This window comes from Cervus canadensis, chromosome 18 (assembly GCF_019320065.1).
Source record: "Cervus canadensis isolate Bull #8, Minnesota chromosome 18, ASM1932006v1, whole genome shotgun sequence".
Taxonomy (NCBI): domain Eukaryota; kingdom Metazoa; phylum Chordata; class Mammalia; order Artiodactyla; family Cervidae; genus Cervus; species Cervus canadensis.
In genome coordinates this window covers 14758936-14785912 of record NC_057403.1, presented here as the reverse complement: position 1 = coordinate 14785912, position 26977 = coordinate 14758936, and the positions used below count along the sequence as shown (strand labels likewise).

General features: G+C 43.6%; 2 protein-coding genes and 1 pseudogene across 10 annotated transcripts in view; all 3 read left to right on the top strand.

Moving 5' to 3' along the window:
* The window catches only part of LOC122420173 (cationic amino acid transporter 3-like), a 73739-nt gene extending 63214 nt beyond the window's left edge, over positions 1-10525 (top strand). For 6 of the 9 annotated variants that reach the window (XM_043435007.1, XM_043435011.1, XM_043435008.1 and 3 more), the window contains 6 exons: positions 78-217; positions 319-421; positions 8478-8677; positions 8796-9023; positions 9294-9402; positions 9565-10192. In XM_043435007.1, coding sequence (XP_043290942.1) covers positions 78-217; positions 319-421; positions 8478-8677; positions 8796-9023; positions 9294-9402; positions 9565-9706 — 922 coding nt within the window. In that variant the 3' untranslated portion in view covers positions 9707-10192. Of the gene's footprint in view, positions 1-77; positions 218-318; positions 422-8477; positions 8678-8795; positions 9024-9293; positions 9403-9564 lie in introns of all 9 variants that reach the window. The other 3 variants (XM_043435012.1, XM_043435013.1, XM_043435014.1) reach the window with 2 other exon arrangements.
* LOC122420188 (cationic amino acid transporter 3-like) overlaps positions 1-26977 on the top strand; it is a 183137-nt gene that overhangs the window by 55139 nt on the left and 101021 nt on the right.
* On the top strand, positions 17650-24866 carry LOC122420177 (annotated as a pseudogene).

Here is a 26977-nt window from a genome sequence, read left to right as displayed (position 1 = left end):
AGGTAGACCAGGGAGACAGAGCCCTGGTCTCTCCTGCTTCTCAACATCCCCACCCGTGTTCCCACCGTGCCTTCCAGACTGCAGAGCTCCTTGTTCCCTGTGCCTCAGGTGATCCAGGAAATGGCCGAGGATGGGCTCCTTTTCCGAGGACTTGCCCGGGCCCATGCCCGCACGAAGACGCCCATCATGGCCACCGTGTCCTCTGGAATTCTCGCAGGTGAGCCTCAGAACCCACTTCTCCTTGGATACTGTCCTTATCTGGATACACCCAGTGGTTTCTCACTGCCGGCCCCCACCTCATTCGCGCCCTCATTCTAGGGACCATGGCGTTGCTCTTTGAGTTCAGTAATCTGGTGGACCTCATGTCGATTGGACACCTGCTGGTTTACTCCTTGGTGGCGTTTTTTGTCCTTGTCCTCAGGTGAGACTCCACTGCACCCTGACTGGGGCTCTTACATTCCTAAAGACTGAATGGCAGTTCATCCTCTTCAGCTTTTTTTTTTTTAATTTATTTATTTTATTTGGACGCTAATTACTATACAATATCATAGTGGTTTTTGCCATACATTGACATGAATCCACCATGGGTGTACCTGTGTTCCCTATCCTGAACCCCCTTCCACCTCCCTCCCCATCCCATCCCTCTGGGTCATTCCAGTGCACCAGCCCTGGGCACCCTGTCTCATGCATCAAACCTGGACTGGTGATCTTTTTCATATATGATAATATACATGTTTCAGTGCTATTCTCTCACATCATCCCACCCTTGCCATCTCCCACAGAGTCCAAAAGACTGTTCTATACATCTGTGTCTCTTTTGCTTTCTCGCAAGAAGGGTTATCCTTAACATCTTCCTAAATTCCATATATATGCATTAGTATACTGTATTGGTGTTTTTCTTTCTGGCTTACTTCACTCTGTATAATAGGCTCCAGATTCATCCATCTCATTAGCACTGATTCAAATGTATTCTATTTAATGGCTGAGTAATATTCCATTGTGTCTATGTACCACAGCTTTCTTATCCATTCATATGCTGATGGACATCTAGGTTGCTTCCATGTCCTGGCTATTATAAACAGCGCTGTGATGAACATTGGGGTACACGTTTCTCTTTCAATTCTGGTTTCCTTGGTGTGTACGCCCAGCAATGGGATTGCTGGATCATATGGCAGTCCTATTTACAGTCTTTTAAGGAATCGCCACACTGTTCTCTGTAGTGGCTGTACTAGTTTACATTCCCACCAGCAGTGTAAGAGGGTTCCCTTTTCTCCACACCCTATCTAGCATTTATTGCTTGATTTTTGGATAGCAGTCATTCTGACCGGTGTGAGATGGAACCCCAATGTGGTTTTGATTTGCATTTCTCTGATAATGAGTGATGTTGAGCATCTTTTCATGTGTTTGTTAGCCATCTGTATGTCTTCTTTGGAGAAATGTCTGTTTAGTTCCTTGGCCCATTTTTTGATTGAGTCCTTTATTTTTCTGGAATTGAGCCACAAAGATTAATTCTTTGTCAGTTGCTTCATTTGCTATTCTTTTTTCCCATTCTGAAGGCTGTCTCTTCACCTTGCTTACAGTTTTCTTCATTGTGCAAAAGCTTTTACATTTAATTAGGTCCCATTTGTTCATCTTTGCTTTTATTTCCATTACTCTGGGAGGAGGGTCAAAGAGGATCCTGCTGTGGTTTCTGTCAGAGAGTGTTTTGCCTATGTTTTCCTCTAGGAGTTTCATAGTTTCTGGTCTTACATTTATATCTTTAATCCATTTTGTGTTTATTTTTCTGTATGGTGTTAGAAAGTGTTCTAGTTTCATTCTTTTACAAGTAGCTGACCAGTTTTCCCAGCACCACTTGTTAAAGAGATTTTCTTTTCTCCATTGTATATTCTTGCCTCCTTTTTCAAAGACAAGGTGTCCATAGGTGTGTGGATTTATATCTGGGCTTTCTATTTTGTTCCATTGATCTATATTTCTGTCTTTGTGCCAGTACCATACTGTCTTGTAGGTTGGTTCCTCCAAGTCCATTCTTCTTTCTCAAGATTGCTTTGGTTATTCGAGGTTTTTTGTATTTCCATACAAATTGTGAAATCATTTGTTCTAGTTCTGTGAAAAATACCGTTGGTAACTTGATAGGGATTGCATTGAATCTATAGAGCATTTTGGGTAGTATACTCATTTCCACTATATTGATTCTTCCAATCCATGAACATGGTATATTTCTCCATCTATTTGTGCCCTCTTTGATTTCTTTTATCAGTAATTTATAGTTTTCTATATAGAGTTCTTTTGTTTCTTTAGGTATATATATTCCTAAGTATTTTATTCTTTTCGTTGCAATGGTGAATTAAATTGTTTCCTTAATTTCTCTTTCTGTTTTCTCATTGTTAGTGTATAGGAATGCAAGGGATTTCTGTGTGTTACTTTTATATCCTGCAACTTTACTATATTCATTGCTTAGCTCTAGTAATTTTCTGGTAGAGTCTTTAGGTTTTTCTATTTAGATAATCATGTCATCTGCAAACAGTGAGACTTTTACTTCTTCTTTTCCAGTCTGGAGTCCTTTTATTTCTTTTTCTGCTCTGATTGCCATGGCCAAAACTTGCAAATCTATGTTGAACAGTAGTGGTGAGAGTGGGCACCCTTGCCTTTTTCCTGACTTTAGGGGAAATGCTTTCAATTGTTTATTATTGTGGATAGTGTTTGTGGTCGGTTTGTCATATATAGCTTTTATTATGTTGTTATGTTCCTTCTATTCCTGTTTTCTGTAGAGTTTTTATCATAAATTGATGTTGAATTTTTCAAAGGCTTTCTCTACATCTATTGAGATCATAATATGGTTTTTATCTTTCAATTTGTTAATGTGGTGTATACATTGATTTGTGGATATTAAAGAATCCTTGCATTGCTGGGATAAAGCCCACTTGGTCATGAGGTATGATCTCTTTAATATGTTGCTGGATTCTGTTTGCTGAATGTTGTTAAGGATTTTTGCATCTATGTTCATCAGTGATATTGGCCTGTAATTTTCTTTTTTTGTGGCATCTTTGTCTGGTTTTGGTATTGGGGTGATAGTGGCCTCATAGAATGAGTTTGGAAGTTTACCTCTCTCTGCAATTTTCTGGAAGAGTTTGAGTGGGATATGTGTTAGCTCTTCTCTAAACTTTTGGTAGAATTCAGCTGTGAAGCTGTCTGTTCCTGGGCTTTTGTTTGTTCGAATATTTCTGACTACAGTTTCAATTTCCATGCTTGTGATGGGTCTGTTAAGATTTTCTATTTCTTCTGGCTTAGTTTTGGAAAATTGTACTTTTCTAAGAATTTGTCCATTTCTTCCAAGTTGTCCATTTTATTGGCATAGAGCTGCTGATAGTAGTCTCTTATGATCCTTTGTATTTCTGTGTTGTCTGTTGTGATTTCTCCATTTTCATTTCTAATTTTGTTGATTTGATTCCTCTCCCTTTCTTTCTTGATGAGTCTGGCTAATGTTTTATCAATGTTATTTATCTTCTCAGAGAACCAGCTTTCAGCTTCGTTGATTTTTGCTATGGTCGCTTTGTTTCTTTTGCATTTATTTCTGCCCTAATTTTTGAGATTTCTTTTCTTCTACTTACCCTGGGGTTCTTCATTTCTTCCTTTTCTAGTTGCTTTATGTGTAGAGTTAGGTTATTTATTTGACTTTTTTCTCGTTTCTTGAGGTAAGCCTGTATTGCTATGAACCTTCCCCTTAGCACTGCTTTTACAGTGTCCCATAGGTTTTGGGTTGTGGTGTTTTCATTTTCATTCATTTATATTCATATTTTGATTCCTTTTTGATATCTTCTGTGATTTGTTGGTTATTCAGAAGCATGTTGTTTAGCCTCCTTATGTTGGAATTTTTAATAGTTTTTTTTTTTTTTCCCTGTAATTGACATCTAATCTTACTGCATTATGGTCAGAAAAGATGCTTGGAATGATTTCAATTTTTTGAGTTTACCAAGGCTAGATTTATGGCCCACGATGTGATCTATCCTGGAAAAGGTTTGTTGTGCACTTGAGAAAAAGGTGAAATTCATTGTTTTGTGATGAAATGTCCTATAGATATCAATTAAGTCTAACTGGTCCAGTGTGTCTTTTAAAGTTGGTATTTCTTTGTTATTTTCTGTTTAGTTGATCTATCCATAGGTGTGAGTGGGGTATTGAAGTCTCCCACTATTATTGTGTTATTGTTAATTTCCCCTTTCATAGTTGTTAGCATTTGCCTTAACATATTGCAGTGCTCCTATGTTGGGTGGATATATATTTATAATCATTATATCTTCTTCTTGCATTGATCCTTTGATCATTATGTAGTGTCCTTCTTTGTGTCTTTTCACAGCCTTTATTTTAAAGTCTATATTATCTGATATGAGTATTGCTACCCCTGCTTTTTTTTTTTTTTGGTCTCCATTTGCGTGAAATATCTTTTTCCAGCTTTTCACTTTCAGACTGTATGTGTCCCTTGTTTTGAGGTGGGTCTCTTGTAGACAGCATATATAGGGGTCTTGTTTTTGTATCCATTCAGCCAGTCTTTGTCTTTTTGGGGGGCGCCCAACCCATTTACAGTTAAGCCAATTATTGATAAGTATGATCCCATTGCCATTTACTTTGTTGTTTCAGGTTTAAGTTTATATACCCTTTCTGTGTTTCCTGTCTAGAGCAGATCCTTCAGCATTTGTTGAAGAGCTGGTTTTGTGGTGCTGAATTCTCTCAGCTTTTGCTTGTCTGTAAAGCTTTTGATTTCTCCTTCATATCTGAATGAGATCCTGCTGGGTACAGTCATCTGGGTTGTAGGTTTTTCTCTTTCACCACTTTAAGTATGTCTTGCCATTTGCTTCTGGCCTGAGGAGTTTCCATTGAAAGATCACCTGTTATCTTTATGGGAATCCCCTTGTGTGTTAATTGTTGTTTTTCCCTTGCTGCTTTTAATATTTATTCTTTATTTTATCTTTGTTAATTTGATTAATATGTGTCTTGCAGTGTTTTGCCTTGGGTTTATCCTGTTTGGAACTCTCTGGGTTTCTTGGACTTGGGTGACTATTTCCTTCCCCATTTTAGGGAAATTTTCAGCTTTTATCTCCTCAAATATTTTCTCATGGCCTTTCTTTTTGTCTTCTTCTTCTGGGACTCCTATGATTCAAATGTTGGAGTGTTTCACATTGTCTCAGAGTTCCCTGAGGTTGTCCGCATTTCTTTTAATTCTTTTTTCTTTTTTTCCTCTCTGCTTCATTTATTTCTACCATTCTATCTTCTACCTCACTTATCCTATCTTCTGCCTCCATTATTCTGCTGTTGGTTCCCTCCAGAGTGTTTTTGATCTCAGTTGTTGCATTATTCATTATTGATTGACTCTTTTTTATTTCATCTAGGTCCATGTTAAACATTTCTTGCATCTTCTTGATCCTTGTCTCCAGGCTATTTATCTGTAACTCCATTTTGCCTTAGAGATTTTGGATCATTTTTAGTATCATTATTCTGAATTCTTTTTTAGGTAGACTCCCTATCTCCTCCTCTTTTGTTTGGTTTGGTGGACATTTATCACGTTCCTTTACTTGCTGTGTGTTTCTCTGCCTTTTCATCTTATTTAGATTGCTTTTGTTTGGGCTGGCCTTTCTGTATTCTGGCAGCTTGTGGTTCCTCTTTATTGTGGAAATTCCTCCCTGTGGGTGGGGTTGGACAAGTGGCTTGTCAAGGTTTTCTGGTTAGGGAAGCTTGTGTCAGTGTTCTGATGGGTGGAGCTGGATTTCTTCTTTTTGGAGTGCAATGAAGTGTCCAGTAGTGAGTTTTGAGATGTCTATGGGTTTGATGTGCCTTTGGGCAGCCTGTATATTGAAGGTCAGGGCTATGTTCCTGCATTACTGGAGAATGTTCGTGGTATGTCTTCCTCTGGAACTTGTTGGCTCTTAGGTGGTGCTTGGTTTCAGTGTAGGTATGAAGGCTTTTGGACGATCTCTTATCAATTAATGTTCCCTGGAGTCAGGAGTTCTCTGGTGTTCTCAGGTTTGGGGCTTAAGCCTCATGCTTCTGGTTCTCAGTCTTATTCTTACAGTAGCCTCAAGACTTCTCCATCCATATAGCACCAATGATAAAACACCTAGGTTAATGCTGAAAAGATTCCCCACAGTGCAGAACACCCAGAGAGGTCCACAGAGTTACATGGAGAAGAGAAGAGGGAGGACGGAGATAGAGGTGACAGGAGGAGAAGAGGGGAAATCAAAAGGGCGGAGAGCAATCTAGCCAGTAATCAATTCCTTATGTGCTCTCCACAGTCTGGATCCCTCAGAGATGTTCACGGAGTTACATAGAGAAGAGGGAGGAAGGAGAGAGAGGTGAGCAGGAGAAGAAAGGGGGGAATCAAAACGAGAGAGATAGATCTAGGCCGTATTCTGTTCCCTAAGTGTTCTCCACAGTCCAGAACACACACAGAGATTCACAGCGTTGGGTTGAGAAGAGAAGGGGGTGGGAGGAGATAGAGGTGACCTGGGGGAGAAAAATGAGAGTCAAAAGGGGGAGAGAGTAATCAAGCCAGTAATCACACTCCTAAGTAAAAATGGGTACTGAAGATTGGATTCTTAAATGTACAAAATTGATAACTAATATCATAAAGCAAAGATTAAAAATCTAGAGTAGAGGTTAGACTCTCAAAAATACAATATTTTTAAAAAATCACAAAAATATAAGAAATATATATGAAGTTTGCTTTAAAATAGGATCTTTTTTTTTTGCAAGGTATTAGTAAGTTATAAAAATGAAAATTAAAGAGTAAGAGAGGACTTTTAAAAAAGAAAAAATTTCTTAAAAATAATAGTAAAAATATATCTAGGAATTTCTCTGGAGCTATTGTGGGCAGTGTGGGATCAGTTCAGTTTCAGATGGTTCCTTGTTCCAGCTTATATTTCTGAGGATTTATAGACCCCTTCCAATGTAGTCAGTGTTAACTACATGGATTTTAATCTGTTGCACCTGTCACTTCCAAAGTGGTTCCCTCTGTTTACTTGGCTTCTTCTGTTTGCTGGTCTCTTCAGTGTCTAATTTCCACCCTGACACGGGGCAAAGGTGGTCACTTATTTAGGCTCACTTGTTCAGTCATGCCGTGGGGAGGGAGGGGCACTGCAAACAAATATCACTGGCGTGTGGGGAGTGCGCGCAGTGTCTCGGCCACACTGGGTTTTCCCCCGCTCATGGCGTGTGTGCTTTCCCAGTCTACACTGCTTAGGCTCCAGGTTGCTCTGCAGGGAGGAGACCCTGGGTTGCATGCACTTCCCAGGTCTAAGCTGCTCACGTTCAGGTTCTGGGGTGCTCCACAAAGGCACAGACTCAGTTGGGCCCGTGTTTTGTGCCCTTCCATGGTCCGAGCAGCTCAGGCGATCAGGTTCTTGGCGAGAGCACTCTCCCTAGGTGTGGTGTGTCTTATCACCACCCGGGTCCCAGCCACTTGGTTTCCAGGGCACGCCCGTCTCCAGGGTGCCATGTGTCTCTTCTGGGGAGCTGATCTCTGTCTGCGACCCTCCCAGCGATGTCAACCGCCCAGAATCTCAGGAAGTCTTGGTTAGAAACTGGAAGCCTGTTCGCAGTTTGGTAGGGGAAGCCGTCTCTGGGGCTGAGTTTGCCCCTTTCCTGCTCTGGCTGGTGCCCGCCTGCACCCTGCCTCCAGCGGGGAATGGGCTGGTCCTCAGCCGGCTAGCTCTTCTCTGGTATTGCTCAGTCCTTTGTTCAGTGAGCGGGCTGCAGGGCCTTCAGTTAGGGCTTTTCTCGGATAGTTCTCTCTCTCTCTGTCTCTATCTCTTTTTTCCCCCCTCTCTCTCTCTCTGGTTATCCCACAGTTTAGGTTGCTGTCTCACATTGTCTCCCTCAGACTGCCCTCAGGGCATTCAGGCCCGGTCCTTACCCTAAGCAATGCAGCCCGCTCCTCCCCATTCAGCCCATGCTTGCTGGTGGCGGGTGCAAGCGTCTGGGATACTTCTCTGCTGGGAGTTGCTGTTAGGCACGCAACCTGTGGGTTTTATTTATTTATTTTTCCTCCCAGTTATGTTGCCCTCTGAGATTCCAAAACTTCCCAGAGACCACTGGTGAGAAGGTTTCCTGGTGTTTGGAAACTTCTCTTTTAAGACTCCGTTCCCTGGACAATCTCCATCCCTAACTATTTTGTCTCTCTTTTTATCTTTTATATTTTGTCTACCTCCTTTTGAAGAAAACCGGCTGCTTTTCTGGGTGGCTGATGTCCTCTGCCAGCATTCAGAAGTTGTTTTGTGGAGTTTGCTCAGCGTACAAATGTACTTTTGATGAGTTTGTGAGGGAGAAAATGGTCTCCCTGTCCTATTCCTCCACCATCTTAGCCTCACCCACCTCCCCCTTCAGCCTTCTAAACTCCTGCTCTGCTTAAGGCAGGAAAGTGCTGCATTGGGCTGCCTGTTTTTGAATGAGTAGGGACTGCTGTTAATATTCCTATAATATCTCTAATTCAGGTACCAGCCAGACTGGAATTTAAGAAAGAATGAGAAAATAAAAGACAAAATTCAGATGAAGCCTCTGCTCAAGGAAAATCCTTTGGAATCTGAACCTGAATCAGGAACCTCAAAGACTCTAAAGAGTCTGTGGTTGCCTATTAGCACCACCCCCACCCGGAAATCTGCCCAGATTGTCTATGGATGTGCCTTCCTGCTTGGTGAGTGCTGAGACTTCTCTTTGGTCATATTTTGAAGTTGACAGGATGGAGTGAGTGTATTTTGTCAGTGGAGGAGTCTGGAAGATATGATGGCTGTTCCTGATATTGGTGGTTTCAGGGAAGATTGTGACCCAAGGTCCTGACATCTTTGTCTTCTGGGTGCTCCTTGACCCTTGCAGTTCTCCTGCTGACCATCCTGAGCCTGAGCCTGGCCCAGTGGCCCAGCCAGGTGTTCTCTGGAGACCCCGTGCTCACAACAGTGGCTGTGCTGCTGCTGCTGCTCATCACTGGGGTCACAGTCATCATCTGGAGGCAGCCCCAGGACCCCTCTCCTCTTCCATTCAGGGTAAGTGAGCTTATGTGCCTAAAGTGTCACCTTGAGTGAATGAAGTCTCTGTCCTTTGATGGCAAAATATCCTTTCTTGGACAGAGAATGAGGGGAGTTACTGAAACCAATGGACTCTTCCCTGATTCACACTCAGGGCTTTGCATACACGATCTCAGTAGGCCCTGAATGCACAGCCTGAGGAGGACAGGAGTCTCCCACCCACGTGGGATAGGGTCTCCCTTTCAGACATCTGGGCTGTGTCCAGGGATGAGCTGACTCTGCCCACAGGTTCCTGCTCTGCCTGTCCTCCCACTGGTCAGCATCTTCGTGAATGTTTACCTGATGATGCAGACGACCTCTGGGACCTGGGCCCTGTTTGGCATCTGGAATGCCATTGGTAAGTTGCTTTCTGGGATAAAGAGGTTTCTTGAATGACTGAACCCAACATCTTCCTACTATTTCTCCCCACACTGTATCAGAATCCACAGGAGGTCTACTGGGCATTTGTAAGTGAGGAGAGCACCTACATTTCCTTCTCATCATCTCATCTCCCTACTAGGATTTCTCATATACTTTGGATATGGGATCCGACACAGCCTGGCAGGGAACAGTCATCAACAGCCACTGGCCACCAGCATCCACCTCCCAGACTCTTGACAAAGACATCCCCGGTGCTGAGTCATCTTACCCACAGGAAGTAGATGCTGCATGGAATCCCTCCATGCCCTGGAGGATCTGCTGATTCAAGGGACACTGTGAGCCTCGGTGGAGTGTGAAAGTGGAGGCACCTAAAGCCCTGTGTTTATTGCTAGTGGACAAAGTGACTGGACCATTGTGCAATAATCAGTAAGTTTTAAAAACACACTATACATACTTATAAGTGCATGCTTCATAAGTGTGCAGCAAGATGAATTTTCACAAACAAAGTACCACAATGTAACCAACAAGTAGAGGAAGAAATAAATTATTAATGGGCACATTAGAATCACCTTCTTGTACTTATTTCTAACAAGAACACAGAGACTGCCCCACTGGAAGGAAACTCAGGTGAGGATGTATTATGTGAAGAGTTATACTCCAGGGACTTCCCTGGCAGTTCAGTGGCTAAGACTCCACACTCCCAGTGCAGGGGGCATGGGTTCTATCCCTGGTTGGGGAACAAAGACCCTACATGTCCCATGGTGTAGTCAAAAAAAAAAATTAAAAAATTTGGTTTAAGAATGACTGACTTTCCTCCCCTAGCTTCCCTTTAGTAAACATGCAAGTGGACCACACAGGCAAGAGAATCTCTGGTTGCAGGTGGGTCACTCGAGCAAGACAGCGTCCCAGGGAAAATAGGCAGTCCATTGCTGCCCATTTGCAGCAATGGAAGAAAGACAGTGACTTCCTGCCTTAACGATTAACTGAGATTGTTTTCCTTTAAAGACGGTCATGGCTGAGCAGAACTGTTATGGATGCAAGTCCACCTTCTCCCCAGATCACTGCATTTTCTGAATAAAACATCTTTCTTGTCTGCGAAAGCTTGCCCCTTGATTTACTCTCTGTTGAGCAGCAAGTGGCTGAACCTGCCTTCTGTTACAAATCTGACTCTGGGTCCAGAATAGCCAATGGGCCCATATGGGTCACCATGTCTCTGAGTTAATATGCTCAGGGCGAATCTTCTATCTTCAAAGCAAAGAGTGAAAATGGTAATTTATAGTTAGGATGGCCTAATGCTGGAGACTGGGCTATTGCAGATTTTTAATTTTATTTTATGTTGATTTATTTATATTAGTTGGAAGCTAATTACTTTACAATATTGTAGTGGTTTTTGCCATACATTGACATGAATCAGCCATGGATTTACATGTGTTCCCCATCCTGAAACCCCCTCCCAACTCCCTCCCTATCCTATCCCTCTGGGTCATCCTAGTGCACCAGTCCTGAGCACTTGTCTCATGCATCAAACCTGGACTGGTGATCTGTTTCACAATTGATAATATACATGTTTCAATGCTATTCTCTCAGATCATCCCACCCTTGCCTTCTCCTACACAGTCCAAAAGTCTGTTCTATACATCTGTGTCTCTTTTTCTGTCTTGCATATAGGGTTATTATTACCATCTTTCAAGATTCCATATATATGCGTTAGTATACTGTATTGGTGTTTTTCTTTCTGGCTTACTTCACTCTGTATAATGGGCTCCAGTTTCATCTACCTCATTAGAACTGATTCAAATGAATTATTTTTAATGACTGAGTAATATTCCATTGTGTATATGTACCACAGTTTTCTTATCCATTCGTCTGCTGATGGGCATCTAGGTTGCTTCCATGTCCTGGCTAATATAAACAGTGCTGCGATGAACATTGGGGAACACGTGTCTCTTTCAGTTCTGGTTTCCTCGGTGTGTAAGCCCAGGAGTGGGATTGCTAGGTCATATGGCAATTGCATTTCCAGTTTTTTTAAGGAATCTCCACACTGTTCTCCATAATGCTGAGATTTTAAAGCATTTATACCTTATGTCATTTGTTCAATGGTTCTGGTTGGGTAGACTTTCTGGTTGGGTAGACTTTATTAAGGCACAGACAGATTGGACAATGTGGGAAAAACTAGGTACCCAATTTCTGTCAAATCTTGTTGTTGTTCAATTGCCAAGTCATGTCAGACTCTTTGCGATCTAATGGACTGCAGCATGTCAGGCTTCCCTGTCCTTCACTATCTCCTGGAGTTTGTTCAAACTCATGTCCACTTAGTCGGAAACCCCCTGAGAGATTTCTTTATTCTGAGAATTGAAAAAGCCAGGATTCTCTCAATTCTTTCAGAATCAATCAGTAAGCATGTCTTAGTGATGTGTGTGTTTACAAAGTCAAGTCTCACCCTTTGCGACCCCATGGACTGCAGCCTGCCAGTGTCCATGGGATTCTCTAGGCAAGAATACTGGAGTGGGTTGCCATTTTCTCTTCCAGGGAATCTTCCTGATGCAGGGATCAAACTGGTGTCTTCTGCTTGGCAGGTGGATTCTTTAGCACTGAGCCACCTGGGAAGCCCATGAGAAGGGAGTAACTCACCCTTATCTTCAAAACAGATGTTCTTTACCCCAAGGGTTAAATTAGATGAGCCGTGAAGGTTGGACAATGCAGCCTTGGTTCACACACAGTTCAGGCTGAACCATGTATAAGCCAAATTGACCTCCCCTCAATAGGTGAACATTTTCTCTATCACCAGCAGATAAAAATCTTAGAACCCCATGATCCGTCATGAGGAAGAATTTAAAACACATTCTGGAGGAGATATTTGTACACCCATGTTCACAGTGGTGTTATTTGCAATAACTAAAGCATGAGAGCAATCCAAGTGCCCATTGACTGAGAAATAGATGAACCAATGTGGCAAGCACAAATAATAGAGGATTATTTACCATTGAAAAGGAAGGGAATTCTAACACACACTACAACATGAAGGAACCTTGTGCACATTCTTCTAAGTGAAATAAACCTGACAGGAAAGGACAAATATTCTGTGATTCCATTTAAATGGAGTATCTGGAGTGGTCACATTCATCAAGACAGAGAGGAGAAGGATAATTTCCAAGAACTGGTGGAGGAGAAATAGCTCACCTGGAATACCATCACCTCCATTAGCTTTGTTCATACTGATGCTTCCCAAGGCCCAGTTCACTTCACACTCCAGGATGTCTGGCTCTAGGTGAGTGATCACACCATCGTGGTTATCTGGGTCATGAAGATCATTTTTGTATAGTTCTCTGTATTCTTGTCACCTCTTAATATCTTCTGCTTCTGTTAGGTCCATACCATTTCTGTCATTTATTGTGCCCATTTTTGCATGAAATTTTCCCTTGGTATCTCTAATTTTCTTGGAGAGATCTCTAATCTTTCCCATTCTGTTGTTTTCCTCTATTCCTTTGCATTGAACATTTAGGTAGGCTTTCTTATCTCTCCTGGCTATTCTTTGGAACTCTGCACTCAATTGTCTGTATCTTTCCTTTTCTCCTTTGTCTTTCTCTTTGTTTCTTAGCTATCTGTAAGGCCTCCTCAGAAAACCATTTTGCCTTTTTGCATTTCTTTTTCTTGGGGATAGTTTTGATCACAGCTGTGAAAGTGCTGCACTTAATGCCAGCAAATTTAGAAAACTCAGCAGTGGCCACAGGACTGGAAAAGATCAGTTTTCATTCCAATCCCAAAGAAAGGCAATGCCAAAGAATGCTCAAACTACCACACAATTGCACAATTACATACTAGCAGAGTAACGATCAAAATTCTCCAAGCTAGACTTCAACAGTATGTGAAACAAGAACTTCCAGATGTTCAAGTTGGATTTAGTAAAGGCAGAGGGACCAGAGATCAAATTGAGAACATCCATTGGATCATAGAAAAAGCAAGAGAATTCCAGAAAACATCTACTACTGTTTCACTGACTACCTAAAGTCTTTGTGTGGATCACAACAAACTGTGGAAAATTTTTAAAGTGATGGGAATACCAGACCACGTTACCTGCCTCATGAGAAACACGTATGCTGGTCAAGAAGCAACAGTTAGAATCATACATGGAACAGCAGACTGGTTCCAAATTAGGAAAGAAGTGCATAAAGGCTGTATATTATCACCCTGCTTATTTAAGTTATATGCAGAGTACATCACGAGAAATGCAGAACTGGATGAAGCACAAGCTGGAATCAAGCTGGGAGAAATATCAATAACCTCAGATATGCAGATGACACTACCCTTATGGCAGAACGTGAAGAGGAACTAAAGAGCATCTTGATAGAGGTGAAAGAGGAGAGTGAAAAACCTGGTTTCAAACTCAACATTCAAAAAACAAAGATCATGGCATCTGGTCCCATCACTTCATGGCAAATAGATGGGGAAACAATGGAAACAATGAAAGACTTTATTTTCTTGGTCTCTAAAATCACTGCAGATGGTGACTGCAGCCATGAAATTAAAAGACGCTTACTCCTTGGATGAAAAGATATGACCAACCCAGACAGCATATTAAAAAGCAGAGGCATTACTTTACTGACAAAGGTCCATCTAGTCAGAGCTATTGTTTTTCCAGTAGTCATGTGTGTGTGTGAGACTTGGACCATAAAGAAAGCTGAGTGCCAAAGAATTGATGCTTTTGGACTGCGGTGTTGGAGAAGACTCTTGAGAGTCCCTTGGACTGCAAGGACATCCAACCAGTCCATCCTAAAGGAAATCAGTCCTGAATATTCATTGGAAGGACCGATGCTGAAGCTGAAACTCCAATACTTTGGCCACCTCATGCGAAGAGTTGACTCATTGGAAAAGACCATGATGTTGGGAAAGACTGAAGGCAGGAGGAGAAGGGGATGATAGAGGAGGAGATGGTTGGTTGGCATTCCCAATTCAATGGACATGAGTTTGAGCAGGTTCCAGGAGTTGGTGATGGACAGGGAAGCCTGGTGTGCTGCAATCCACGGGGTCACAAAGAGTTGGACACAACTGAGCAAACTGACCTGAACTGGTGGAGGAGAAAGGTGGAGTTGCTGATGAATGGATATAGAGCTGAAGTTCTGCAAGATGAAAAAAGTCCTGGGGTTTGGTTGCACAAAGTGTGTATGTACTTACTACTACTGATATGTAGACTTAACGATGGTTAAAATGATCGATTTTATGTTATGTATGTTTTACCACAAAAAAAAAAAAAGCCCTCTCAGAATCTCCCATGAGGGTAACCACATAAGTGTCAAGGACTGATAACAACACCGCAGATGCTAACTGTCCGCCCAACCCCATCTCCACCCCAACAACCCAGGGGTGAGGACTGTCTTCTGTGCTCAGGACTCCCCACTTCAGTTCTTGGAGATGTCTCAGCTCCAGCCCCACTCGGCTTAACCTCAGACTCCTTGACTAACCCAATGCTCCATGCTCTGCTCCAAGGATCCAGTAAGTCTTGGGTCAGCCTCTTCTGTAGGAGACTGGGCGTTGAGTTCACATCCTCCCAAAGAGACCTCCACAAGCCCAGAGTGCAGGGGGTTCAGCCTGGCTCCAGCCTGAGGGTGGAGAGACCCATTTTCTACATGGAAGCAGGAGCTGGGATTGACAGATGTGGGTGAAAAGAGAAGTGTGTGTGTGTGCTGGGGAAGGGGAGTGACTGGATCAGTGTCCTTACATATAAGACTATTTTGACTTATGTACAAACAGTAATTATGCTCACACAGTGAATGTCACATGTGCACCACTGACTTCACTCCTCACTCTACTGTCTGCTCTTTGTGTCTGCAGATGTAGGGGTGACTAGGAGGAACTCCAGCACCCACGGGTGTGGGTATTCGTGAGGGGTGACTGTTCGGTAATTTATATTATGTCACGTTGAGGTTTGCTACTAATGGCAACTCTGTGAAGCCAGCTTTATTATTTACCATGGGCAGCAGCTTAGGAAAGTGGTGGTAAAACACACATAACATAAAATTTACCATCTTAACCGTTTATGTGTGCAATAAGCAATGTTGAATATATTTAAATTGTTGCTCATCCAATCTCCAGCACTCTTTTCATCTTGTAAACTTGAAACTGTGTCCCCATTTAGCAATAACTCTCTGTTTTTCCCTTCACGCCAGCCCTGGAGAAACAACTTTTTTTTTTTTTTTTCTTTCTACCTCTATAAATTTGACTACTTTTAGGAACTTTGTGCAGGAAGAAATATACATGTTTGTCATTCTGTGACTGTGAAATCACTTCTCATAATGTCCCAGTGGTTCTTCCACATTGTAGCATGGCCCAGAATTTCCTGCCTTCTTCATGCTGGATAATATCCCATTATTTATAGACCACATTGTGTTTGTTCCTTCCTGCATGTACCTTTGGGCTGCTTCCAACTTTCAGCTATTGTGAATAATGCTGCTATGAGTATGGGTGTGCAAATATTTCTTTGAGATCCTATTGTCAGTTCTCTTGGGTGTACATACACAGGAGAAATTGCTGGATCACATAGTAAATGCATTTTTAGTTTTTGGAGGAACCACCATATCAGCTGTACCATTTCACATTCCTGCTAACTGTGCACCACGGTTCATCAGCCAATTTAAACAAGAAGGAAACAGAGGACCAGAGAAGTAAATGAATTGTTCAAAGGCACAGGTGGTATCAAGATTCTAACCACACTTTCCTGGTTCTTTGAATGTTTATTTTTAACCAAAATGCTAAACTTGGACTTTGGAGTATCACAGGCAGAAATCCCATGGCAGTAACTTGTGGTCACTGGGTCATCCTAGCCCTGCAGAGCAGTGTAGTGAGGGGACATTTCACACCCCAAAGGAGCAGGAAACAGAGTCCTGTCATTTCTGATTCAGAATGAAGGCTAGTCCCTCCCTCCAGTTGGGAGGCCTCTCTGGTTGGATGCATTGCCTGAGCTGGGCCACAATCTGTCCCTCCTACAAATTCCATCTCCTTCGGTTGCAAAGCAGAGTTCCTATTCCATGTCACTCTGTGAGCTACGAAACAAGAAGATAACAAGAAGTTTCAGGATCCTTGCTGAAGAAATGTGTGGAGTCTGAACTCTCTAATCATCAAGCTCCTAAAAGAGTCACTTCCAGCATATCAAAGAAGGGAGGGAATAATGATAATAGTAAAGTTCCCTGTTTTATGGAGTGAAAGTGAAAGTGTTAGTCTCTCAGTATTGTCCAACTCTTTATGACCCAATGGACTGTAGCCCGCCAGGCTCTTCTGTCTGTGGAATTCTCCAGGCAACTCTACTGGAGTGGGTTTTCATTCCCTTCTCCTGGGGATCTTCCTGACCCAGGGATTGAGTAAAGGAAGACAAAGAGTGGTATGCAGCTTGTGCAAAATCAGACAAACTAATATGTAGCAGAGTGAAATTTGAGCCAACAGATGGATTTCTATTCAAAAGTAAGCATTCTTATCCATTCAACTCATACCAACTAAGCAGCTAGTCTGTGCCTGGCACTTTGCTGGAAGCCTTTGCTTTTGTAGGAGCAGAAATTTTTTCTTTATAGGAACTTTTACTGGTCTAATAATTAAGTTGGCATAAGTTACATTAACAAGTTTAATTTGTTATGTATTGGAATCCCATGAAAACTCAGAGGCTCAAAGACAGGAATTTGAGGCTTATATGCCCCTCTGAGCTAAGGAGAAGGGGTTAGGGATCTGGGGCTTCAAAAGGGAGGAGGACAATCTACAGGATGATGGGAAGAGCTAGTGTTTGGGAAACAAAGGTATGCTGCTCTATACAGGTAAGTCTTTCTGAGATAAAAAACTATCCCCGGTAAATAACTCTCTGCCTGGCATAGGTCTCCTAATCTACATTATTTTGAGCAGTTAAAGGAGAGACAAGGAACTTCTCCTGAGTCTGCTGGGTCTTAATTGACTTTAACGCAAAGCAACCTGCATGCCAAAGTGGGACATTTGGGGGAGACATAGTCTGCTCCCCTTCACTTCTCTTTAAACAAATTTTCTAGTAACTTTGAATCACATTAAGAGTCTTCTTTATGTTTAAGAAACCAAAGCTCAGAGATGGAGAACTTAGCAATGTGTCCTTTGACCACCTGGTCCCCATCACGCTGTTCATCTGTGGAACTCCCAGGACCAAGGGTGGATAACATTCTTGATGGCTTTGTGTCTTGTTTCCTCAGCAGATCTTACTTCCTCAACTCTGTCTAGGATGTGATGTCAGGATGTTCACCAATTTGGTCAGAAGCTGGTTTGAAGGCGACAGTTGAAGACCACTGAGGGGTCTGAGCGTCCCGAGGCCAGTCACCTGAACACCCTTGACCTGGTGGTATTGGGTGTGGCCAGCACCCTGGGGGCTGGCGTGTACATCCTGGTGGGAGAAGTGGCCATGTTCACTGCTGGACCAGCGATCATCATCTCCTTCTTGGTGGCCGCCCTGTCTTCTGTGTTGTCTGGACTCTGCGATGCCGAGTTTGGGACACGGGTGTCATGGACCGGTTCTGTGCATCTCTACAGCTACATCAGTGTGGGAGAACTGTGGGCTTTCATCACTGGTTGGAACCTCATACTAACTTATGTCATTGGTAAGATGATGGGTGGAAAACGTGTGGGGCTTGAGATCAGAAATTAGGAGTGAGGAGTTGGGTCTTCAGTCATTCATGAGCACTTGGTCATCCACTTTGCTGGAGGAGGAAGAGGAGGGTAATAGTGTCAGGAAAACCCCACAACTTCATTCTAGTCAGCTTTCTCCTGCTTCCTTAAATGATGGACCAAAAACCCAGAGGAAAGGGAGCTGTCAGGAGTGGGTGAGAGGGAGGCGTGTCCCACAGGCTGCTCCCCTCACCGTATTGAAGTCTCTGCTCAGTTGTTGCATTCATGGGATTTTCCTTTACCACTTGATTTAAGATTTCAACCCTTGTCTCCCATCTTTCCTGTTCCCACTTCACTGTTTTCTTACATAACCTTGATCACCCACCAACATATGAAATAGTTGACCTATATGGTGGTCATTTGCATCTACTCTCCCCACTTCATGAAAAAGAACTCTTTGAGAGTAGCTATTGATGCAAAATCTTGGCTGTTTGTGCACCAACACCAAACAGAAATACAGAGACAGAGTCATGAAGGAGAAAGCGAGAGTGACTTTATTTCTTTGCCAAGCAAAGGGGGAACACAGTAGGTTAGTGCCTTAATAACAGTGCCCTCACTTCCTGGGGAATAGGGAGAGGTTATATAGTCAGGGCTCCTGGTCAGAGCTATCCTGACAAGCTCACAGTATGTGCAGAATCTCAGGTGATCAGCTCTCCTAATTTATTTTTAAGTTTTTCTTTCTTTCTTTTCTTGAATATTTATTTATTTGACTGTGTCAGGTCTTAGTTACAGCACACAGGATCTTTCATCGAGGGGCATGGACTGTCTTGTTGTGATGCTCACATTTAGTTGCTCTGTGCCACGTGGGATCTTAGTTCCCTGACCAGGAATCGAACATGACTCCCTTCATTGCAAGGCAGATTCTTAACCACTAGACAATCAGGAAAGCAACCAACAAGCCACCTAATATGGATGACCTTCTGTGGTCTCTTTAACCTTGCCTCAGGTGTTTTCTTGCCCCCCCCCCCCCCGCCCTTGATTAGCAACTCTTTGAATCTGTTCTTTGGAACTCAGGGAAGGTCATGGAGGCTAGAGTTTTGCCTACAAGAAACGGGGGACATAAAGGCCTCTGTGTCCTGAGTCCCACAAAGCTGTACTCACCATCAGTATTTTGTAATTTTCCCCCAAAATATATCCTATGGCACATAGAGGGGTTCAATTTATGTTTCTTAACAAATGTTCCTTCTGCTGCTGCTGCAGCCGTTGCAAGTGTGGCCAGGGCCTGGAGCCACACCTTCGACAGCCTGATTGGGAACCACATCTCTCAGGCGTTAGAGGGAACTTTCTCTCCATATATGCCCTACTTCCTGGCCAAGTACCCAGATTTTGTTGCACTGGCCATGTTGCTGCTTCTCACTGGTAAGCTGGGGATTTTCATGATAGGATGGGAAGAGTGGGGTGTGGAGGGGGAAGTGGGGTGGGAAAGGCTTGGGGTAGCAGCATGGTGGGGGAATAGAACTGGGAAGAATGGTCTGTGGTATGAGAGACAGGAAGGCAAGACATAGACCATTGTTTCCCACCCTAGGCATTACTGATCTTCTAGTCTGGAACAGCCTTTGGTGTGGGGGTTAATCTGTGCACTGTAGGGTTTTCTTAATTTAATCACTATTGGATGTGTAGCATCTTTGGACTATGCTCATTAGATATGGATGACACCAACCCCCCCCCCCCGCCCCAAATTGTGACAATCAGAATGTGTCCAGGGAGTTTCTTGGTGGCTTCACTTCAGTTCAGTCGCTCAGTCATGTCCGACTATTTGCAACCCCATGGAGTGCAGCATGCCAGGCTTCCCTGCCCATCACCAACTCCCAGAGTTTGCTCAAACTCATGCCCATCAAGTCAGTCATGCCATGCAAGCATCTCATCCTCTGTTGTCCCCTTCTCCTCCCACTTTCAATCTTTCCCAGCACCAGGGTCTTTTCCAATGAGTCAGTTCTTTGCATAAGGTGACCAAAATATTGGAGTTTCAGCTTCAGCATCGGTCCTTCCAATGAATACTCAGGACTGATTTTGTTTAGCATGGACAGGTTGGCTCTCCTTGCTGTCCAAGGGACTCTCTCCAACACCACAGGTCAAAAGCATCAATTCTTCAGTGCTCAGCTTTCTTTATAGTCCAACTCTCACATCCATACATGACTACTGGAAAAACCATAGCTTGGACTAGATGGGCCTTTTTTGGCAAAGTAATGTCTCTGCTTTTTAATATGCTGACTAGGATGGTCAGACCTTTTTATCCAAGGAGCAAGTGTCTTTTAACTTCATGGCTGTAGTCACTGTCTGCAGTGATTTTGAAGCCCAAGAAAAGAAAGTATCTCCCTGTTTCCAGTGTTTTCCCATCTACTTGCCCTGAAGTGATGGGACTGGATGTCATGATCTTGGTTTTTTGAATGTTGAGTTTTCAGCCAGCTTTTTGACTCTCCTCTTTCACTTTCATCAAAAGGCTCTTCAGTTCCTCTTCACCTTCTGTCAAAAGGGTGGTGTCATCTGTGCATCTGGTGGTTTAGTGGTTAGGATTCTTGGTTTTCACTGCCATGGCCCAGGTTCATCCGTGGCAAGGGAATGGAGATCCTACAAACCATGGCATGGCCAAAAAATGAACCCAAAACAAAACAAAGAAAATGTCTCCAGACATTGCCAACAGTCCCTTGGGGAACAAAACCACTCCCAACTGAGAAGGATTTACTTAGACTGACAAGTTTCTTCCTCTGTACTGAAACCAAACTTCTTTTTTTAATTGAGAGAAAATTTACGGAGCATAAAATTAACCATTTAATTATATCCCCCCCCTTATCGAGTTAGTTGACATCCAGCATTGTATAAGTTTAAAGTGCACCACATGATGATTTGATAGACATGTCTACTGTGAGATGACGGCTCAGTAAGAAAAAGCCACATTAACGTGTCCTTAGTGGGACTTAGTACCTTCACAGTGCTGTGTAACCATCCCTCCATCTAGTTCCAAACATTTACATCGCAACCAAAGGAAACCCTGCACTCACTGAGCAGTCACTGTCCATCTATCCACCACCATCAGCCCTCCTGACACTGTAGACACTGGCCTGCTTCCTGTGTCTATGGATTTGGCTATTTTGGATGTCTCATATTCCATCTTTCCCGCAGGATTACTGGTTCTGGGAGCTCCTGAGTCAACCCTGATTTACAAAGTGTTCACAGGCATCAACGTTTTGGTTCTCAGCTTCATCATCATCTCTGGTTTCATTAAGGGAGACCTGCACAACTGGAAGCTCATGGAACAGGACTACGCATTGAACACATCTGAATCCAGTGGCACCTCTAGGTTAGGAGGGTTTTCTTGTCCATAGTGACACTTGTATGATGGAAGGTGCAAGTCTGCAAATCTTGTGGGGACTAAAAAGTGGCAACCCACTCCAGGATTCTTGCCTGGAGAATCCCATGGACAGAGGAGCCTGGCGGCTACAGCCCATAGGGTTGAAAGTGTCGGTCATGATTTACTGACTAAACCACCACCAAACAGACCTGGGCTGATGGATCTAAGTGATGGGGGTCCTGGATCCCAGCTCTTGCGGTATGAAGGGAAGAGTCCAGTAAAGATGGCTGAACTCACCTCACCCATGTTCTTCCTGATTCCTTCTCTCACCATAGGTTGGGTCCTCTGGGTTCTGGAGGGTTTGCACCTTTTGGCTTTGATGGAATTCTTCAGGGAGCAGCTCTGTGTTTCTACATGTTTATTGGTTTTGATGCCATTGTCACTAAAGGTAATATAGTCACTGTGCTTCTCATCAGGGGTTTGACCACAGATTAGGCTGCCCTTGGGCATAGGAGTTGGAAGAAGTTTAGGCTGCTTTTGATGGTGCAAGAGGAAAGGGAATATTGTGCTTTCGCTCACTGTGTTTTCCTAACCTAGTACATCTATGCATCCTGCAGGGGAAGAAGCCCTAAATCCTCAGTGGTCCATCCCCGTGAGCACCATGATCACGATCATCATCTGCTTTTTGGCATGCTTTGGTGTCTCAGCGGCACTCACTCTCATGGTGCCCTACTACCAGATTCATCCTGACAGCCCCTTGCCACAGGCTTTTCTCCATGTTGGGTGGGGCCCTGCCAGATATGTTGTGGCTGTTGGCACCCTCTGTGCTCTTACATTCAGGTCAGTGTCTTGATTTTCTCCCCATTGACTGTCAGATGCTCGGGTATTCCAGTCCTTGGGATTGAGAGACAAGAGGGAAGGGCACCTTGCCCCATGTAGACTAGAGCATGGAAGCGTCAGTCCTTCCTTTCTGTCTCTCCATGTTCTCATATACGTTGCCATTTTCTTTTCCAGTCTTCTCGGTGATATGTTCCCTATGCCTCGGGTGATGTACGTGATGGCAGAGGATGGACTCCTTTTTCGGGGACTTGCCCAGATCCATGCCCACACAGGCACCCCTGTCATGGCCATCATATCTTCTGGAACCCTTGCAGGTGAATAAACAAAATCCATCCCTTGTTTGATCATTTCCTTACCTTTGATATTTCTGGCTGTTTCTCACTCCCTTCCCCACCTTGTCCATGCCCTCATCCTAGCAGTCACGGTGTTACTCTTCGAGTTCAGCGATCTGGTGGACCTCCTATCAATCGGGACCCTGCTTGCTTACTCTCTGGTGGCTCTCTCTGTCCTTGCCCTCAGGTGAGACTCTGCTACACCTTGGCTGGGGGTCGTGGACTCAAGGGGAGCTAAGATTCTTCTAGCTTCATGTCCTGCTCTGCTGAAGTCAGGAAAGAGTTGGATTAAGCTGTCTGATATTGGATGAGTATAGGGGCTGCTGTTAATCCTGCCTTAATATCCTCTCACTCAGGTACCAGCCAGATCAGAATTTCAGCAAGAAGGAGAAAACAGAGGAGGAAATTGAGATGAAGCCTAAAGTTGAAGAAAACCTTTCAGAACTTGTCTCTGAAGCAGGAAACTCAAACATTCTGAAGAGTCTGTGGTTCCCTACCAGCACCATCCCCACCCAGAAATCTGGCCAGATTGTGTATGCATGTGCCTTCCTGCTTGGTGAGCAGTGGGACTTCTCTTTGGTGATATTCTGAAATTGGCAGGATGGGTAGGAGTGTATATTTGTCACTTGAGGAGTTTTGGAGATAAGATGGCCCTTCCTGAGGTGGGCAGCCTGGGGAGGGGTGTGACCTGAGGTCCTGACATCTTTGTCTTCCGGGTCCAGCCTGTTCTCCTCCTCCTTGACCCCTGCAGTTCTCCTGCTGACCATCCTGAGCCTGATCCTGGCCCAGTGGCCCAGCCGGGTGTTCTCTGGAGACCCCGTGCTCACAACAGTGGCTGTGCTGCTGCTGCTGCTCATCACTGGGGTCACGGTCATCATCTGGATGCAGCCCCACGACCCCTCTCCTCTTCCGTTCAGGGTAGGTGAGGGACTTCCCTGGTGGTCCAGTGGTTAAGAATTCACCTTGCAATGCAGGGGACGTAGGTTAGATTCCTGGTGGGGGGAACAAATATCCCACATGCTGCAGGGCAGCTAAGCCCATGCCCCACAACTAGAGAAGCCCCTCAGGCTACAACTCAGTTCTGATGCAGCCAAATTAATTAATTAATTAATTTTTAAAAAGTAGGTGGCCTTATGTGCCCAAACTATCCACCTTGAGTGAATGTAGTCTACCTGCTTTGAGGTCTAAACCTCCTTTGCTGAACGTGGGAAGATGGGAAATTGCTCAAACCAATGGACCGTTCCCTGATCCACACTCAGTGCTTCACATACCCAGTTTCAGTAGGCACTGAACACACAGCTTCAATAGGACTGGAGTCTTCCTGCCCACATGTGGGTTGGGGGCTCCTTTTCTGACATCTGGGCTGTGTTCAGGGATGAACTGACTCTGCCCACAGGTCCCTGCTCTGCCTGCCCTCCCACTGGTGAGCATCTTTGTGAACATTTACCTGATGATGCAGATGACTTTTGGGGCCTGGATCCAATTCGGTGTCTGGAATGCCATTGGTAAGTGGTTTTCTTGGATTAAGAGACCTCTCAGTTGACTGGGCCCCATCCTCTTCCTAACACCACTCCCCTATTCTGTGTCAGACACCCTCACAGGAGACCTACTGAGCAAGTGTAGGGTTCCCTGGTGTCTCAGTGGTGAAGAATCCACCTGCCAGTGCAGGAAACATAAGAGCATGGGTTCAACCCCTGGGCCAGGGGGATTCCCTGGAGGGGGAAATAGCAACCCACCCTAGCATTCTTGACTGGAGAATCCCATGGACAGAGGAGCCTGGAGGGCTATGGTCTGTGGGATCACAAAAGAATCAGTCACGACTGAGGGACTGAGCATGCACATGAGCGTGTGTGTACACAAGCGTGTATCAGTAAGGCGAGCACCTACTTTCCCTTCTCATCGTCTCATTTCCCTACTAGGATTTGCCATATACTTTGGCTATGGGATCCGACATAGCCTGGAGCAGAACTAGAAGCAACAGCCTCCACCTTCCAAACTCTTCACCCAAGCATCCCTGCTGCTGAATCATCATAACCACAGGACATAGATGCTGTGTGGAATCCCTCCATACACTAGAGGAATCTTCTGGTTCAAGGGGCACTTTGAGCCTCTATGAACTATGAAGGTACAATGCATTTAGGGACCTATATTTATTGCCAGTGGACAAATGACTTACATGCTGAATAATTTTTAAGTATTCTTTTCAGACCACGATACCCATATTAAAAAGGGCATGTTTTATAAGTGTGCAGCAAGATGATATTTCACAATGAATGTATAACAATGTAAGCAGCTACTGGAGGAAGAAATAAAACATTAACCTGCACATATAAAGCTCCTCCTCATGCTTCTTTTTAGCAAAAATGCAGAGGTGACTGTCTGGGGAGGAAAGACAGGTAACTGTATACTATGCCCAGTGCTGCTCTTGGAATATTAGGACAGAGGTAAGTTGGAAGTAAAAGGAAGGGAACAGATACACTGTGCAAACAGTAACACAAGAAAGCTAAGGCAGCTATATTACTATCAGACAGAGTAGACTTTAAGAAAAGGAGAAGAATAACAGATAAAGTGGATCATGTCATCGTGGTAAAATGATCATTTTTATCTTTTCCCCCAGCTTTATGGAGGCATAGTGTAATCTTTTATAAATGACTATTTCTCTTTACTTTTCTATCACAGACTCTTGGAGTTACACAATAGAGTTGATGATGGAAAGTTCTTAATTGGGAAAAAAAACACACCTGCATTGTCAGAGGTGAAGGAAAGAAGTAGTAAGTAGTGATTTATTGATAAATGATTACAACTGGGTGGAACTAAAAGACAGGAAATGAAACTGGATAGACAGGTTAAAGAGTTATTGCAGAACAGAGTGCCTGACATTGAGATTAGGCACATTCAAGATATTGATAATAATGAAGTAGAGGGTTGTTTGCGGGGATGAGCAACTGCACTAGAGTGAAGGAGGGATACAGGTCAATAAACTGAGTAGCAAGGTATTAGATGAATAAAAATACAGATGGAGGTGGACGAACAGAATTAGGAACATCACTACCTTGCCAGTTCTCATGACAGTACAGGCTTAGGAAGGAATTAATGGAGATTGAAACTGTCAAGTAAAACTTTGTCTGAAGGGGTTGGATCACCTGATCACTGTTTTTCGCTTACTGCTGTGGGCCAACCAGATATCCTGTGCTACCAATATGCTGTAACAGGCAACAGAACACCACCCATAAAAGAGCCTTGATGAGAAATTGAATCAACCCTTCCAGGTTCTTCTGGTCGGTCTAAGGATTAAATTGACATGAGATAGCTTAACAGGACAAAAATCAAGTGATAGCTCAATAATGTGATGAAGGTGAAAGAGGGGAGTGAAAAAGCTGCCTTACAACTCAACATTAAAAAAACGCAGATCATGGCATTTGGTCCCATCACTTCATGGTGAATAGATAGGGAAACAATGGAAACAGTGGCAGATTTTATTTTCTTGGGCTCCAAAATCACTGCAGACAGTGACTGCAGCCATGAAATTAAAAGACATTTGCTCCTTAGAAGAAAAGCTATGATAAGGCTTCACAGTGAATTAAAAAACAGAGACATCACTTTGCCAACAAAGGTCCATATAGTCCAAGCTATGGTTTTTCCAGTAGTCATGTATGGATGTGAGAGTTGGACTATAAAGAAAGCTGAGCACTGAAGAATTGCTCCTTTTGACCTGGTGTTGGAGAAGACGCTTGAGAGTCCTTTAGACTGCAAGGAGATCCAGCCAATCCATCCTAAAGGAAATCATTCCTGAATATTCATTGGAAGGACTGATGCTGAAACTGAAACTCCAATACTTTGGCCACATGATGGGAAGAGCCAACTCATTGGAAATGACCTTGATGCTGGGAAAGATCAAGGGCAGGAGGAAAGGAGGACAACAGAGGATGAGATGGTTGGATGTCATCACCAACTCAGTGGTCATGAGTTTGAGCAAACTCTGGGAGTTGGTGATGGACAGGGAAGCCTGGTGTGCTGCAGTCCACAGACTGAGTGACTGAACAACAATACAGGGGAGAGACCAAAGAAAACTGAGCAACTTGCCAGAATAACCAAATCCTTTCCCTTCCATACCGTCTTCAGTTAAAGACTAAAGAGAGTGTTGGGGGTCGTGGTTTGGGACTTGAAAGAGAAGGAAGGCCATTCACATAAAGATGGTAAAGCAAATGGTCGGTAGACTTATGTTAGCCAGGCCAGGTAGAGAAAATAAGACAAAGAGGGGACTCTGATCTGCAAGTCTCAGTGGGTTTCCTGATAACATTTAAACCATTTCCTTGCATGCAGAGATGTTCACCTTAGTAATTTTAGTCATTTTAATTACACATATTAATCAGAATTCTTAACCCTTAGAAACTTTAATTTCTACTGAGAAACAAGAAGTAAACAAT